Source organism: Alexandromys fortis, unplaced genomic scaffold (genome assembly GCF_014885135.2).
Source record: "Alexandromys fortis isolate MF-2015 unplaced genomic scaffold, M_Fortis_MF-2015_v1.1 scaffold_89, whole genome shotgun sequence".
Classification (NCBI taxonomy): domain Eukaryota; kingdom Metazoa; phylum Chordata; class Mammalia; order Rodentia; family Cricetidae; genus Alexandromys; species Alexandromys fortis.
The window spans coordinates 710,753-725,286 of NW_026067973.1; the positions used below are offsets into that span (position 1 = coordinate 710,753).

The 14,534-nt window shown below is 47.5% G+C and overlaps 1 protein-coding gene across 2 annotated transcripts; it reads right to left on the reverse strand.

Annotated features, from left to right (window-relative positions):
• Positions 1 to 797: 797 nt before the first annotated feature.
• Cd3e (CD3 epsilon subunit of T-cell receptor complex) lies at positions 798 to 12,203 on the reverse strand. 2 transcript variants are annotated; one of them, XM_050156325.1, is made up of 9 exons: positions 12,131 to 12,203; positions 11,915 to 12,017; positions 9,723 to 9,740; positions 8,123 to 8,137; positions 4,812 to 4,829; positions 4,163 to 4,375; positions 3,025 to 3,192; positions 2,432 to 2,478; positions 798 to 1,415 (listed from the first exon to the last, which is right to left on the reverse strand). In XM_050156325.1, exons 2-9 carry the CDS (start codon positions 11,961 to 11,963, stop codon positions 1,359 to 1,361), a joined length of 585 nt encoding a protein of 194 aa, XP_050012282.1. In that variant the 5' UTR covers positions 11,964 to 12,017; positions 12,131 to 12,203; the 3' UTR covers positions 798 to 1,358. The 2 variants fall into 2 exon arrangements, with proteins under 2 accessions (XP_050012282.1, XP_050012283.1); XM_050156326.1 differs by having other exon boundaries at positions 11,915 to 12,014; positions 12,131 to 12,154.
• Positions 12,204 to 14,534: the final 2,331 nt, after the last annotated feature.

Genomic DNA, 14,534 nt, shown 5'->3' on the forward strand with positions numbered 1-14,534 from the left:
GCCTATTAGCCATTGGTGATGGGCAAAATCACCAAGGCCTAGAAAGAAAAGGTGACCCGTCAGTGGAGAGCTGTCTACTAACAAGTCTGAGGCTGAGCGAGAACAGCATGCAGAGAGCAGCCCGTCTCAGAAGCCAGATGTCGTGGAAGAAGAGCCCTGAAGTTGCAGGGATGTGTCTAATGGCAGAAAGGGAGAGAAGCGAGCCTGCTGGTCAGAGCTGGCTTAGGGCAGCTTGTCTGGGCTCTTGATTCCGCTCTCCTGCAAGCAGCGTGTGTGGGAAACTGAGAACCAAACCCTCTCCCCACTGGCCTCCAACAGTCTGCTCTCTGGCTGCCACTGCACCTCTCTCAACCTCACTCCCAGCGCAGCCCACATCCTGCTGCTTAACCACTGTCTGGGGCTTCAGGCAGCTGCCTCCAGGGCAGGAGCCAGCTGAGAGCTGAGAGCTGCCTGTGTTCCCTCTGCTCCCTTCAGCAATGTTTCCTGACAGCTGGTGGAAGCGCTCATCTCAGCTCCAACTCCCTCTGCACCCTCCCTTCTTTTCTGGTACCACCACCAACCTTTCAGGTCCCCTCCATCTTATTCATTTTATGGACCAACCACTCCATCAGCTCCATCAGCCCCCCCCCATCACTCTCAACACCTTTGGTGATTTGATGCATGTGGAGGGCAGTGAGTGCCCACCCCTTCCAATTGGCAAGCACTGTATTGAGTCCCTGGGAGAGTCTGAATTGCTTTAGGACACAGGCTGCTTCTTAGGACCTTCCAGAAAAAAAGGCACAGTAACTTTTCTAGTCAACACACTTTATTTCTTTGCTACTAGCGGAGAGGATTCTGGTATATTCACAGAAATGCAGATGACTATCTAAAGATTTAAGATAAAACCTGGAAAGGGGCTCACAGCACCTGCTGGGCTAGCACCTCCGCCAAAGATCACCCAGTCCATTCCCAGAGAAGGGTGTAAAACATAGTTGGAAATACAGAAAGCTATAGGGAAGGGCTGGGGAAGAGGGCCAATTTATATGCAGGGAAAGGAGGGGACTGGCGGCAAAGATAACATCTGTGCAAAAAAGAAGGAGCTGGCAGGTACTGGGGGGCTGGAATAAGCATCCCGACAACATGGCTGGCTGAGGGTCTGATCACCATGATGCTTCAGAGGATAGCAAGGCAGCAACATCCCAGTACTGAACACTAACAGAGGAGGCAGGAGAGGAAACAGAGGCAAGGTTCCAGAACATGTTCACCAGATGGCTGAAGAACAATTCTGTGGGGTCCACAATTTGTCCAGAGAACAGGGAATAGCAGGATGCTCAGAGGGCTGGGTCTGGGTCCACAGAAGGCAGCGTCTCTTCTTTCTGTCAGACTGCTCTCTGATTCAGGCCGGAATACAGGTCCCGCTGGGCTTTGTGAATGGGCTAAGGGTGGAACAGGAGCGGTGATTAGGGAGGAAGGAGATAAGGAGGAAGAAGCGCTGGGGTGTAGGCTGCCGGCAGGGTAAGACCTCTGGGCTTGGAGTCAGGGGAGTCTAGTTGTAACTTGGTACAGATTTGAGCCAGCCACCTCCTTCTGGAAGCCTCCTACCCAGTAAGGGAGATTGTAAAAACTCGTCTCTAGCACTTTTGTCAAGTTTAACTGGAGTTCCTGAGGGAACACTAAATACCCCATTCCTGATGCTCAAATTTTGTTCAATTTGTCCAGCGTGATAGAGAAAAATTTTAGCAATTGCTAGTGCGCGGTCACAAAGAAGGCAGCCCCGGTGCCAGGTATTAAGTCAGATGGTGGCCTGGTGGGGAAGAGAGCTAGAGTGCCTGACTGTGCATGCATGTGGTGTGAGTGTGTGGTGTGTCATGTGTACATGTACACGTGGTATGTATATGTGCATGTGTGTGTGAGTGTCCATGTGTGTGTGTGGTGTGTCATGTGTACACGTGCACGTGGTATGTATATGTGCATGTGTGTGAGTGTCCATGTGTGTGTGTGTGGTGTGTCATGTGTACATGTGTATGTGGTGTGTATATGTGCATGTGTGTGTGTGTGTGTGAGTGTGCACGATGGAGGGAAACTAGGGGCTATTTGCTCATCAAGCACCGCCCTATTTTAATGACCGGTTGACAGCTCTGGCATCTGCCAGAACACCATTCTCATCTATCAGGTTAGCATTTCCGTAGGTGTTATCCTCCATGGCCGAATCTCAGACAACCAACAAGTGAGAGAAAGAGAGATGTCTCCCTTCCTCTAGTCCCCTGCCTCTACAAGGTTGTGGAAGCCAAACAGCCTTGGAGATAGTCCTGAATAACATGAAGAAGGTGGAGAAGGCACAGGGGTAGCCTGTCTGGGAGCCCTGGGTGTCTTGCAGACAAGACGGACCGTGCCAGCTGGACTCCTCTCTAGAAGGAGCCCCCTTCAACTTCCTGCCCACTGTATCCGTTACCTCATAGTCTGGGTTGGGAACAGGTGGTGGCCGCTCCTTGTTTTGCACTGCAGAAAAAGAAGGAATACATTGTTTCAGTGCTGAACACCAGTCTTGCAGTGAAGATGGTAGCTAGAGGATCCAGCCCAGGGGAGGGCGGGTCCTCTCTGTCCTTTCGTCTAATCTCCCTTTTCCATCCAGCTCTCCATCCTCTTTTCTTTCCTTTGCCCCATCCCTGAGGACTCCCACTCTGTTCTCATCACTTGTGATTTTGCTCCAGCTCAGGTTCTCCCATTCTCTCTCCAGGCAGAAGGAAGGGGACGAGGTGGGAACTAATCCTGAGATCTCTCTGCCCACAGTTTGGGAGTTGAATCTGCTTCCTGCAGGGCACTTGCCAGACATTTGAGGAAGCCCACTGCACTGTTGGTCAGCACTGGTTTTCAGAGGATTTTTTTAGGGTGGAAGGAGAGGAATGATCTTGGATGGGAAGTACTCTCTGTAGGGGTCTTGGTATCACAGAGAATGTGCTACAGCAGCCATTTGGAATCTGCTGTACAGTTGCTGCCCATCCTGGCCCGGGCCAAGTCTCGCCTGACCCAGATCTATGGTTTTACCTCTGGGCCTGCCACCAGCACCGGTTCCTCGGGTCACAGGCTTGGCCTTGGCCTTTCTATTCTTGCTCCAGTAATAAACCACCATCAGCAAGCCCAGAGTGATGCAGATGTCAACAACGATGATTATGGCCACTGCTGTCAGGTCCACCTCCACACAATTCTCACACACTACAGAAGCAGGGGTCGAGGGAGGGAGAGAAGTGACCCAAAAAGGAAAACACCAGGACGTGGGAGAAGAGGAAGAAACAAATGAAGAAGACAAGTCTTCCTTCAACACCTGCACGCCTGCCAGCACTAACCAGAGCCCTGCCCTGCGATAGCGTCAGGGAGAATGACAAGCAATGTGGGTGATTGTGGTCGGAGGCTCTGGAGTCAAAGAGTCTCGGCTCCATCACCCATTAGTGTGGGGATTTTCAGCCCACTCTGTTTTCTCATCATCTACTTAGGAACAAAACATGTGCTTGAGCTATACAGTTGATGTGGGGATGGCAGGAAAGGACCCCATGGTATAAACCTTGAGGCTGGAGTTCAGTGTGCCCCAGACCCTTGAATAACTAAGGCATGTGTAGGGATTACAAATACACTACTTAGCTGGATAGTGATTGCACACGCCTTTAATCCCAGCACTTGTGAGGCAGAGGCAGGTGGATCTGAGTATAAGGCCATCCTAGTCTACAGGGTGAGTTCCAGGACTGCCAGGGCAACACAGAGAAGCCCTGTCCTGGAAAAACAAAAATAAAAACAAAAACAAACAAGCAAAACAACAACAAAAACAACCTCCAAACCAAATACAGTGCTGGATAAAGGCAGCACTTCCTATCCTTGATCGTGATGCTGAGTCTCTATGCAAGTCCTCCTGATGAAATGTTTCTCTGATGCTGGTCAGTCTTGATTCTGAGTATGTCACAAGGCCAGTGACCCAAGACTGCCTCTGGGGGAACTTGCTATTTTACGCCTAGTACCAACTGAAGTGACCCAGAAAATCCCAGGTCACTGTTAATCGGTTTTTCAGAATATGCTGGTACTGTGTGGTCCCAGGGAGCCAGGGACAGAGTGCAGGAGGAGCTTTGAAATGACAGGGACTGTGGCTGGCTTGGGGGATTCTCGAGAAAGCTGTTTGGGGAGGAACCTGAGTTACCTCTTGCTTTCAGGTAGAGGTACAAGTTCTTCTTTTTGTCGTCCGTGTAGCAGACATAGTAGCCGCTGTCCTCAACTTCTGAAAAATCACTTAGCGTGAGTTGTTTGTCACTCTTTCCAGACAGTACTTTGTCATTTTTTTCCCATTTTATGTTATCACTGTCTAGAGGGCATGTCAGTTCGATCTTGGTTCCTGAGATGGAGACTTTATAATCTGAGGAGAAAGAGAACAGGGAAGGAGTTTGGAGGGGAAATCCATAAAAATTTCACAAATGACAAATTGGTTCTTAAGAGGCAGCCAGGTACAGGAGATTTTTCATCACTGGGGTTGAGATTTGCTTGGCAGAGGGAAGTATCCTGACTGGAAAAATTTAGAGAGGGGATGTGTGTACAGATGTAGGGGCAGAGAACCTTCTGGAAGGTGGCTTTAGAGAGTAGACAGTCACCTAGGGAGTTGGAAAGGGGAAGGTAGAAGTGAAGGAAAGACCACAAAAGTCCTCATTTGGTGTCTATCTAAAGTAGATCTTGGGAATGTAACAGGGGGCTCTCAGTTCTTGGGGCTGATCCCCCCAGTCTGTTTCTTCCCCTCCACCCATCCCCTCGTCTGTATCTTCTGCAGGACATAAATAAAGTAAGCACTGTAGACTCACGTTTCTGTGTCTCAGTATCTGCAAACGAGAAAAGAAAAGAACAGTAAGAAAACAATCCTGGTTTACACTTCCATTTGACGTAAATATTTTTCTAGAGGGAGTAGGTACCAACACCCCAAGAGAGGTGAGGTCTAGAGTAAACCCCCAAAATAAGCTCATGCATAATCCAGATTCAAAATACAGGAGCTTGTGCTCCCAAGCCTGAGCTATGGAAATTAGAGCGTTAGTTGTAAGACAGAGAACTCTCAGGCTGTTCCTCATTCAGCCAGAATCATCTTCCAGATAGCTGTCACAGGGTCTTAGAGATAAAGACCGCCACGCATTGGAATCACTGATTCTTGGGCCTATATATTTCCCATGATTTTTCTCTTTTGGTTTGAGACAAGTCTCATGCACTCATTTGTTATGAAGCTGAGGGTGATTTTCAGCTTCTGATCCTCCTGCCTCTAACTCCTGAGCTCTGCGATTCTAGGTGTACACCATCATATCCCGTTGGTGTGGTGCTGGGGCTTGAACCCAGGACTCTGTCCGTGTCAGGCAGGCACTCTGCCAACTGAGCCACATCCCCAGCCTCTGATGTTTTCTCTTAAAGCTAATGAGGCTGCTTGCAATGGAGACCAAGTGTCTTACTCAATATACTTTCCTCCATATTGCCTCTGAATGGTCCAAGGAACTCCGCACAGATTAAGAGGACGGCTCTTTCTGGAAGGAGTGACTTGGCTTTACACTATCTCTGAGCATAATGAACTCTCCCTTATTTGGTTGGAGGGGGAGCTACAGATACAGACAACAGAAATTCACTCATAAAAACCACTATAATTCATGAAAACTATAACAGGCATCACTGTCCTAAGAGGTGGGCTGGCAGTGGTCCTCCTGGAAGACTTGTGGCTGGATCCTGGACACTACTGAGATATGCCACAGCCCTGGCATGACAGAATCTAAACTGGAAGAGAGAAAATGGTGGTGGCATTTTCTCAGACACAGCACGTTCCTGGGGAAAGACATGAACGACGAGGCTGTGTGAGGAGGAGCAAGGCGCTCAACCTCTCTGAGCTTCCGTTCTTTCTTTTTCTTTTTTTGAAGTCTTTATTATTTAAGACAAAGTCTTGCTATGTCACTTGGTCTGGCCTCACATTTTCAGCCTTCCTGCCTCAGTCTCTCGAGGGCTGGGATCACAGGCCTGCACCATGGCTCCCAGTCTCAAGTCTCTTCATCAGGGAAGAGGAGATAAAATGGTCCCTGCAGAGGGCATCTGAGAGACTCAAAGAATCCTGAAGGTGAAAGCGGATGCACATAGCCGATGCTCACGAAAAATGCGGCTTTCTTTCCTCCTTTCCTTCCTGGGATCCTGCTTCCATGGAAAACAACTGAGCCCTAACCCAGTCGCACCACAGCCTTCTGTCTGGGACTTCACACAGCCCGCTCTGCCGGCCAGCAGCTGGGAGCTGGGTATAATCCCAACAGAGGATGACTTCAATTTAATAATTTTATCATTGATGTTTTCCAGAAAGCCTTTGTGAATCCGAAATCATAAATAAGATAGACTAAAAGTAAGCAGACATTATTCTATGTTTAGGAGGTTTTTCTGAAAACATGTAAAAAATTGCTTACAACCAACCATATTGGTCCAAATTCAACATCAGAGTGTTGATTTACAAGGACCAGGAAGTCCATGTTTCGAAACAGACGTGTTCACAGAGAGTTTGTACACACCCATGGAATTTTACAATGGCTAAGAAATTGAGTTTCCTATAGATTGCTTATCTGTCATTAATTAGATTATATTTCTAAGTTTTCACCCCCCCCCCTTTATTTAGGGCAACAGCTAGAACATATATGCACAACAAACGCTAACATTTATTCTTCTACTCAAGTACTAACCAGTCTGTCTGTGCTTAACTTCCAAGATATGTATCTCCTCAACCCCTCTCTCTTTGAGACAGGCTCTCACTGTGTATGTAGCCTTGGCTGGCCTGGATCTTGCTATATAGAATAGGCTGCCTTCCAACTTACAGAGCTCCATCTGCCTCTGCCTCCAGAGTGCTGGGATTAAAGTCGTGTGCCACCATACTCATTTAAACCCTTTTAAACAATTTAAAAGAAACTTTATGTGTATGTATATACGAATGTTTCCTTGTTAGTACGCACACATGTACATGGGTGCTCACAGAGGCCAGAAGAGGAGGCCGGGTTCCCTGAAACTGAGTCCTGGGAACTGAACTTTGGTCCTCTGAAAGAGCAGCAAGTGGTCTTAACTGCTGAGCCACCTTTCTCTAACCCCCCTCAAAGTTTGCTCTCTAATATTATATATAATGGAATAGCTAAGTGCCATCTACTGGCTTCTGTCTTGCAAGTACTGTTGTGGGTGTCTTAAATGAATCGGACACTAAGTCCTCACATCAATGCTACAAGTTGTTTCCATTTTACACACAATGGTCAAATGGCACAGATGTTAAGAAGTTACCCACTGCCGGGCGGTGGTGGTGCACACCTTTAATCCCAGCACTTGGGAGGCAGAGGCAGGAAGATCTCTGTGAGTTCGAGGCCAGCCCGATCTACAAGAGCTAGTTCCAGGATAGGCTCCAAATCTGCCGAGAAACCTTGTCTCGAGCCCCTTTCCCCCTGCAAAAAAGAGTTATCTATGAACGCCCAAGAAGGAAACTGAATCAAGATTCAAATAAGGCCGTCAAGTCTCAGGGTTAGATTTTTGTCTCCTCTGCCTCAAGCATCCTCTGACTGTAAAGTACAAGTAAAGCCTATTCAACTCTGCTCAAGATGCCCACCTGAGCCCTCCTCAGCTCTTTGCAGAGTTTGCCATTCTTTTTCATACTTCAAGCTTTCTCTGCACCTACCCATTGCATGCAGCACACTGTAGCATCAAATTTTTGCTTCTCTTAAAGACAACTGGCTTCTTGAGGACAAAAAACTAGCAAAATATTAATATTCTGTTCATTTCTTCATGCAAACACTTCACTGAGCACCCACTATGGGCCAGACACCAAGGACAGGCAAATGAAATGACGTCTCGGCCTTCAAAGTACTTAGAATTCACACAAAAGCAGACAGAGAGTGTGCCTGACCCACAACCACGCGTGTGCCTTTCCCTCGCAGTATGCGCAGGGATGCATGCATGCACAGCTCTAGCCAGCCATGGAAGCTAGCGGCCCAAACCCGGCACATCTCACACAGATGCTCCCGTCTCCCTCCACTAGCTCTGGTTCCCACTGTGCTCTTGCTCCCATGGTGTCTGTCGTCTGATTAGTTTGTTCCCCAGCTGAGAAGAGGCTGAGAAGAGCGAATCCTCTTACCAAAGTCCTCGAGATCTGAAAGGGAAGCAACACGAGCTGTCAGTTACATTCTTATCTGTGGCTGAGATCCGTCCCTGCTCCTGTAGGCGAGGACCCTCCCCTCAGTCTCAGCACAACGGGTCTTGACGTTTCTTTGGCTGTATGTGACAAGCTGTTTGGAGTCTTACGTTCTACAGCCTGTATCTCTTGGCTATGCACAAAATGGCTGCTGTAGACACCGGTTATACATTGAAGGGGAAGGAGCCTGCTTTGAACACAACGTTGCTTCTCTCCGTTTGGAGGCGCTGACTGAACAGAGAAGCTTCCAAGATTGGGACAGTCTTGATCTAACTGTTCTGACTGAGAATGTCAAGTTCAGGCTAGTGCACACATAGACACCCACATTCAGATTATGGTTGTGGGTGTGTACCCAAATGCCACCCCAACTAGGGTTACCCTAGACACGCATCTGGCCAACCTCACATCCTCTCCTAACCTCATATCAAACAGGAAAAGCAGAAGAATGAAAACCATTGGTACTTTTAACTTTTTATGTGTATATGTATGTTAGTGTTCCTGTATGTGTGTTTATGCATGCATGTGTGTATGCGTGTGTGTGTGTGTGTGTGTGTGTGTGTGTGTGTGTGCATGCATGTGCATAGAGGCAGACATTGGGTACCTTCTGCAATAGTTCTCCATCTCTTTGTTTTTTTTTCGGACACGGTCTCCCACTGAACCTGGAGCTTGATGACTTGGCTAGACTGGCTGACTAGTCCCAGGGATCCTCCTGTCTCTGCCTCCACAGTGTGTGGATTGTGCTTGCTTTTTTTCAGTGTATGTTTTGGGAATCTAACTCAGACCCTCATTCTTCTCACATAAATATTTTACCAACTGAGCCACCTTCCCAGCTCTACTGAAAACGTTTTAACAGTTTAAGTTGTTCATCATTTTCTGCAGTCTCTTTGTTCCTTAACCTGGGCACATCTATGAGGCAAAGGGGTGAAAAATCCCTTTCACTGTTGCCTGTGGAATCTCTATGGGAAGCTTTGATAAAACTGCACTCCAAATACAGTCAGTTCTGAGAAACACATTCTTCAGGGACTTGGTCATTGAGTGAATGTCACAGTCCACGTGTAACCAACTAACGTAGAGAGCAGAGCTTGTTCACCTAGACTACAGTGTAGTGTGTGCCTGCTGTACACCTATAGTGGAGTGTGTGCCCACTGTTCACCTAGACTACAGTTTAGTGTATGCCCACTGTTCACCAAGACTACAGTGTAGTGTGCGCCTGCTGTTCACCTAGACTGTATACTGTAGAGTGTTGTGTCCACTGTTCACCTAGACTATATCTTTAGTTGTTGTTCCAGGCCTATAAACCTCTGAAGTATGTAATTACACTGAACAGGGAATCACAACACAGTGGTAAATATCTGTGTCTCTTCACACAGAAAAGATACAGAGAAATACTAGGTGATGGGAACGTTCCAGTTCCATTATAATTGCATCGTCTACTGTTGTATATGCCTCCCTCAGTTACAGATGGAAACATTGTTATTTAGTGTGATGGATGAATCAAGAACACTGGCTTGATTTCATAGTAAAGAAAGAAGTCATATCTTACCATCCTGCCAAGTGCCATCTGGAAAACAAACAATAAAAAAGAGTTAGTGACTGTTGTGAATGCCCGAAATTCTAAACAAAAAGGTAGTGTTCCTGTCTCATTGTCACTGGCACCTAAAGTCCTTTCCACCCACCATCAGCTCAGTCCTTTCTATACACCATACAGGATGTTAACTGCAGAGTATGGGGCAGGGGTCCCCAGCAAGTTCAGGGGAAGCTGAGCAGGGAAACAACTGGCATTAAACACAAGTGCAGGGTGTTTGACAAACGGAAGTTAATCAAGTTGAGGCTCCTTTCTGGGTGGCTCAAAAAAGAACAAACAAGGGTTGAAGCAGACTCTCCATTTTGAAAACTGTACTCTGACTTCAGAAGGAAAACAAGCCCTTGGTAGGTACAGGTGTTGGGGTTCTCTCGGTCTCTGGCTCCTGAGAACTGGACAGCTCAAATTTTCCATTTGTTTTCTGCTTGAGACAGAGGTAGGGATATTTGAAACCCCGACTACTCATTAGCTAGAGCCTGTGCATCCGGGTCTCCTGGTCCCCTCACTCAGCACCGACTAGAGTCTGTTACAGTGACCAGTCCCCCCACCCCCGCACTGCCTGAGCCCTTTGTTTACGAACAGCTTCTGTGTTGAGTGAGGTGCTTTCCTATCCCCATAGCAGACAAGGCCTATATTACTAGGGAGCTTAAGTCTTTAACAGTCTCCTTAAATAGTCTCCCTTTCCTCTTTATTCTTCCCTTCATTACATTTGTTAACATTTACCTATTTTGTATGTAGGTATGTGGGCACATACCTACATGTGTGATAGGTCAGAGGACAACTTACAAGAATTAGTCCTCTCCTTTCACACATAGAACCTAGGGATGAAACCCAGGTTGTCAGCCTTGGTGGAAGGCACCTTCACCCACTGAACCATCTCAGAGGCTCTCCTCTTTTTAAAAATTGTGTTTTCATCTATCTATCTATCTATCTATCTATCTATCTATCTATCTATCTATCTATCTATCTATCTGTCATTTTAATTAAAGGGAGAGTACCATTTACTATAGACCCTTAAGAAAATGCCTTGGCTGTTGGGACTTGCCCCTTGGGACTTTAAGTGCGTTCCTTGAACTAGTCTCAGATTAATAAACTTGAAAGCTTTTCAGAAATGTGGAATGTTGAGGGAGGTGACTGCACAAGCTTGTAATCCTAGAACTCCCGAGGCTAAGGCAGAAGAACGTGGAGTTTATGAGGAGCCAACCTAGACTGCATCACGAGGCTCTGTTTCACAAGCAGCAGCCACCTCACCCAGCACCCCACTGAAGATGTGCGTATACTCAAGCTTAAGGAAGCCAAGGCTAAGCAGGAAATGGAGGCACAATGGCTGCGGCTCTCAGAGAGGAGCCCAGCTGCTGCAGCACAGTGTTTTCTCGCTCTTTGACAGAAAACTCTCATGAGCCATTTTGGCTCACAAAGTGCAACCCTTCCCAGCACAGGTCTTGTAGACGGGATTTCCCAGATCAACTGCAGGACTTGCTGACTGTTTAACTGAACAATTATTCAATCCCACGGCGACAACTTCTTCTGTAAGTCAGGGCCTGTACCCCCTTTCTTCCACAGAAGAAGTAAGAACCGAACTGGTTAACCCGTGGAAAGTATTTTCTTTACCCAGCGCACACACTTAGCAAATGGCTGCTGGGCACTCAGGCATTATTTATATCGTGTGTGTACTCACAGCTATGTATAATTTATACCACGCCTTGCTTCAGAAAACGGACTAAACTAAGTGGAATCTCTTGGTCACTTTCAAAAGTCTGGGAATGACAACGGGTTTGTCTCAAAGCTACTAAGCTGGGCAGGGCCCAGATCTAGCTATCGCCTCTCCCCCAAAACCAAGCGGAGCTCACTCTGCCCATTCCCTTTGCGTTCTAAAGTGTTGCAGAGTTTATAGCCCGATAGGTTCAATCTCAAGACAGACAGACCTGTTCCCTCAGTTGATGTGGTCCACCCAAGCGGTTTCCTCTGTCTGTCTCCTGAACGGTCTCCTCCGCACCTGGGCTCCAGCCCTCATCCCACACCCCCTTAACGACAGACATCACCAACAGTTCCTTGAATCTTTTAGTGAGTGAAGCACCAGCTGCACCAGGCAAGGCTACGAGTCTTGGAATGGCCTGGGAAAGCGCCTCCATTCTTCATTCTTGCCTACTTACCTACTAGGAGGCTGAGGCCCAGAACACTCCAGAAAGCGCTCCACCGCATCCTTCGCAGAAGGCTCGCTCTACTAATATGGCGGACACAGCCAGCTCATTACTTCTGAAAAGGAAACCGGAAAAGTTTTCAGCGTACTGGCTGCATGTAAAGACTCTGGATCGCTGTTTGCAATAATAGGATGGGAAGGAGGGCGCTTTTTACGAGGAGAGACTTACCATTTCTGAAGAAGGCACCCGAAGTAGGCAGGGGAGGCAGGTGTCTGAACCCCACACAGGAAGTGTAGCAGGGCCTCTGGGCCCGCCTGCTCCACGTCACTTGGAAATGTTTGAAATGTTCCAGGCAGAGGCCTCCGCCTCGGTTGACTGAGGAAATCTGGGCCTTACGGCCTTCCCATCAGGATGAGCAAGGGGGCACTTGCAAACTGTGAGTTCTGTGAAAAACACTTACCTGTGCCCTATGCAAAGCACCTCCACACTGAGGGAGTCTTCCTTATGCATAACCCCATCAGCTGAGGCAGGAAGACATTGAAACACTCAGTATCTACCTGTCTTCTTTTATGGTGTCCTTGGCTTTGAGCAGCAGGATGGAGCCAGCTCAGTAACAAGATCTGTGAGAGGCTTTGCTCTTTCTTTCTTTGAGACAGGATTTTGCTATAAGGCTCCCCCCTGGCCTTTCACTGAACTTGCTAAGCAGGTACTGAACTCTGAGCTACCAACACAGCTCTCTTCCTATGTCCTGATGTCATGTTAAAGGCTTTATTCATACACCCACTAAGGGAACTGCTATTATTATTATTTAAAGTCTAGCAAAATCACTTCCTGAGTTATAAGCAACGATCTCTTTGAAAATAAAAGCTTTCATTGAGTCTGTTCTCTAATAATTTCATACATGTATAACATGTCTTCTGATTATTATTTTCCCTTTCTCAACAAGTCTTCTTCATACAGTCATGTTTTTTATTAATTTTTACATTATTGATTTGTTGTATGTGTATATGTGTGGGCACATGCATTCCCCAATGTGTGTGGAAGTCAGACGACAATTGAGGGACTCAGTTCTCTTTCCACCACGGGAGTCCCAGGTTTCAGTTCAGGTCTTTATCTGTTGAGGTATCTCTCTGGCCTTTCTATTTTTATTTTTATGATATCTACTGAGTTTAGCCAGGATTATCTGGGTGGCAGTGGATTTGGAACAATCCGCTGGCACCTCAGTCGGCACAGGACTGAAGAAAATGACTGCCCCTCTTCCAGAATTCCTCAACAGCTCGGCAAGAAGGCTTAGGGCTGCATAGGAACCTCCCCAGTTCATGATTGCTGATAGGCCAGTCACAGGCAGATCAATTGCTGGCAGCCACAGCTACTGCAATACAAGGTCCTGACTGCATGGGTGCGGCAGCCCCAGAAGACTGCGTGGCTGCGGCAGCCCCAGAAGACTGCGTGGCTGCGGCAGCCCCAGAAGACTGCATTTCTCAGCCTTTCTCCCACTTCCCTACTCATATTTTTTTTGCCCATCCTCTGTCCTAGAAAAGTGATAGTATCAGGTCCTTTAAAAAGTCTTGTGTGTGTGTGTGTATGTGTGTGTGTGTGTGTGTGTGTGAACATGTGCGGAGGTGTTGTGGAGACCAGAGGCTGAAGCTGAGTTCTCTTTCTCAATCCCTCCCCACCTTATTTTTGAGTCAGGATCCCCATTCCCCACCTTGCCACCTCACTCTCTGGATCTTGCTCCTTCTCCAAAATGGTTACCTTTTATTTATTCTTTCACAATTCCATGCCTATATACCATATATCTTAATCCTGCCCACCTCCAATTCTCCCTTCTACTCCCTTCAGACAGCTCCAATTCATCTCTTCCTGCTTGTTATTTTGCCCCTGTAACACACTGAATCTTACTAATGCTGCCTGTTGGGATGTCACCTGACCTTGTTGGCTTTGTCTCATAAGGTAACCATGGCTGCGGTGAAGCTCGTGAGTGCAACGGCCATGCTGTGTCCAGAACACGGCATCTCACGTCACACCCCCTATCCTTGGACTCTCACATTCTCTCTGACCTCTCTTCCTCAGTGTTCCCTGGGTCCCAGGGGATTGAATTTATGTTGTGAGGCTTGGTGGCAGGTTCCTTTTTCCACTGCAGCGTCTCACCGACCTGATTCTTTAAGATTTTTATATAAAAAGTTTAATTATGGAAGCAATACACGTGCATATTAAAAACAACGAAGAGCTCGGGAAGGCTGGAAAACAGGAACATCATATCCCACCTCCTCCCACCCCATGCCTTTCCCCAGGGGAACCATAACGAACCCCTACCCTCTGAGTATATCTTCACATCTCTAAATGTTCACTGTCTTCCTTTGAGTTCTCTGGGAAACGAACCTTGAGGTGGAGATCTGTGTGCAGGTGGCTCATGGGAATGCAGAACACCTGCAAGGCAGGGACGGAAGTTGCCTGAGGGAGCGAGAAGGTCAACTTCAGAGAGGCAGCCACACGGCCTCAGCCAATACTGCGGTGCTTTCCACCATAAAGAGTCTGGTGTTGTCTTGAATTAAGGCAAAGGGCACATCACCCCGTATAGACATAAGCTGTTCCTAGGAAGGGGTGTGGACTTGGGTGAGGCAGCAGGTTC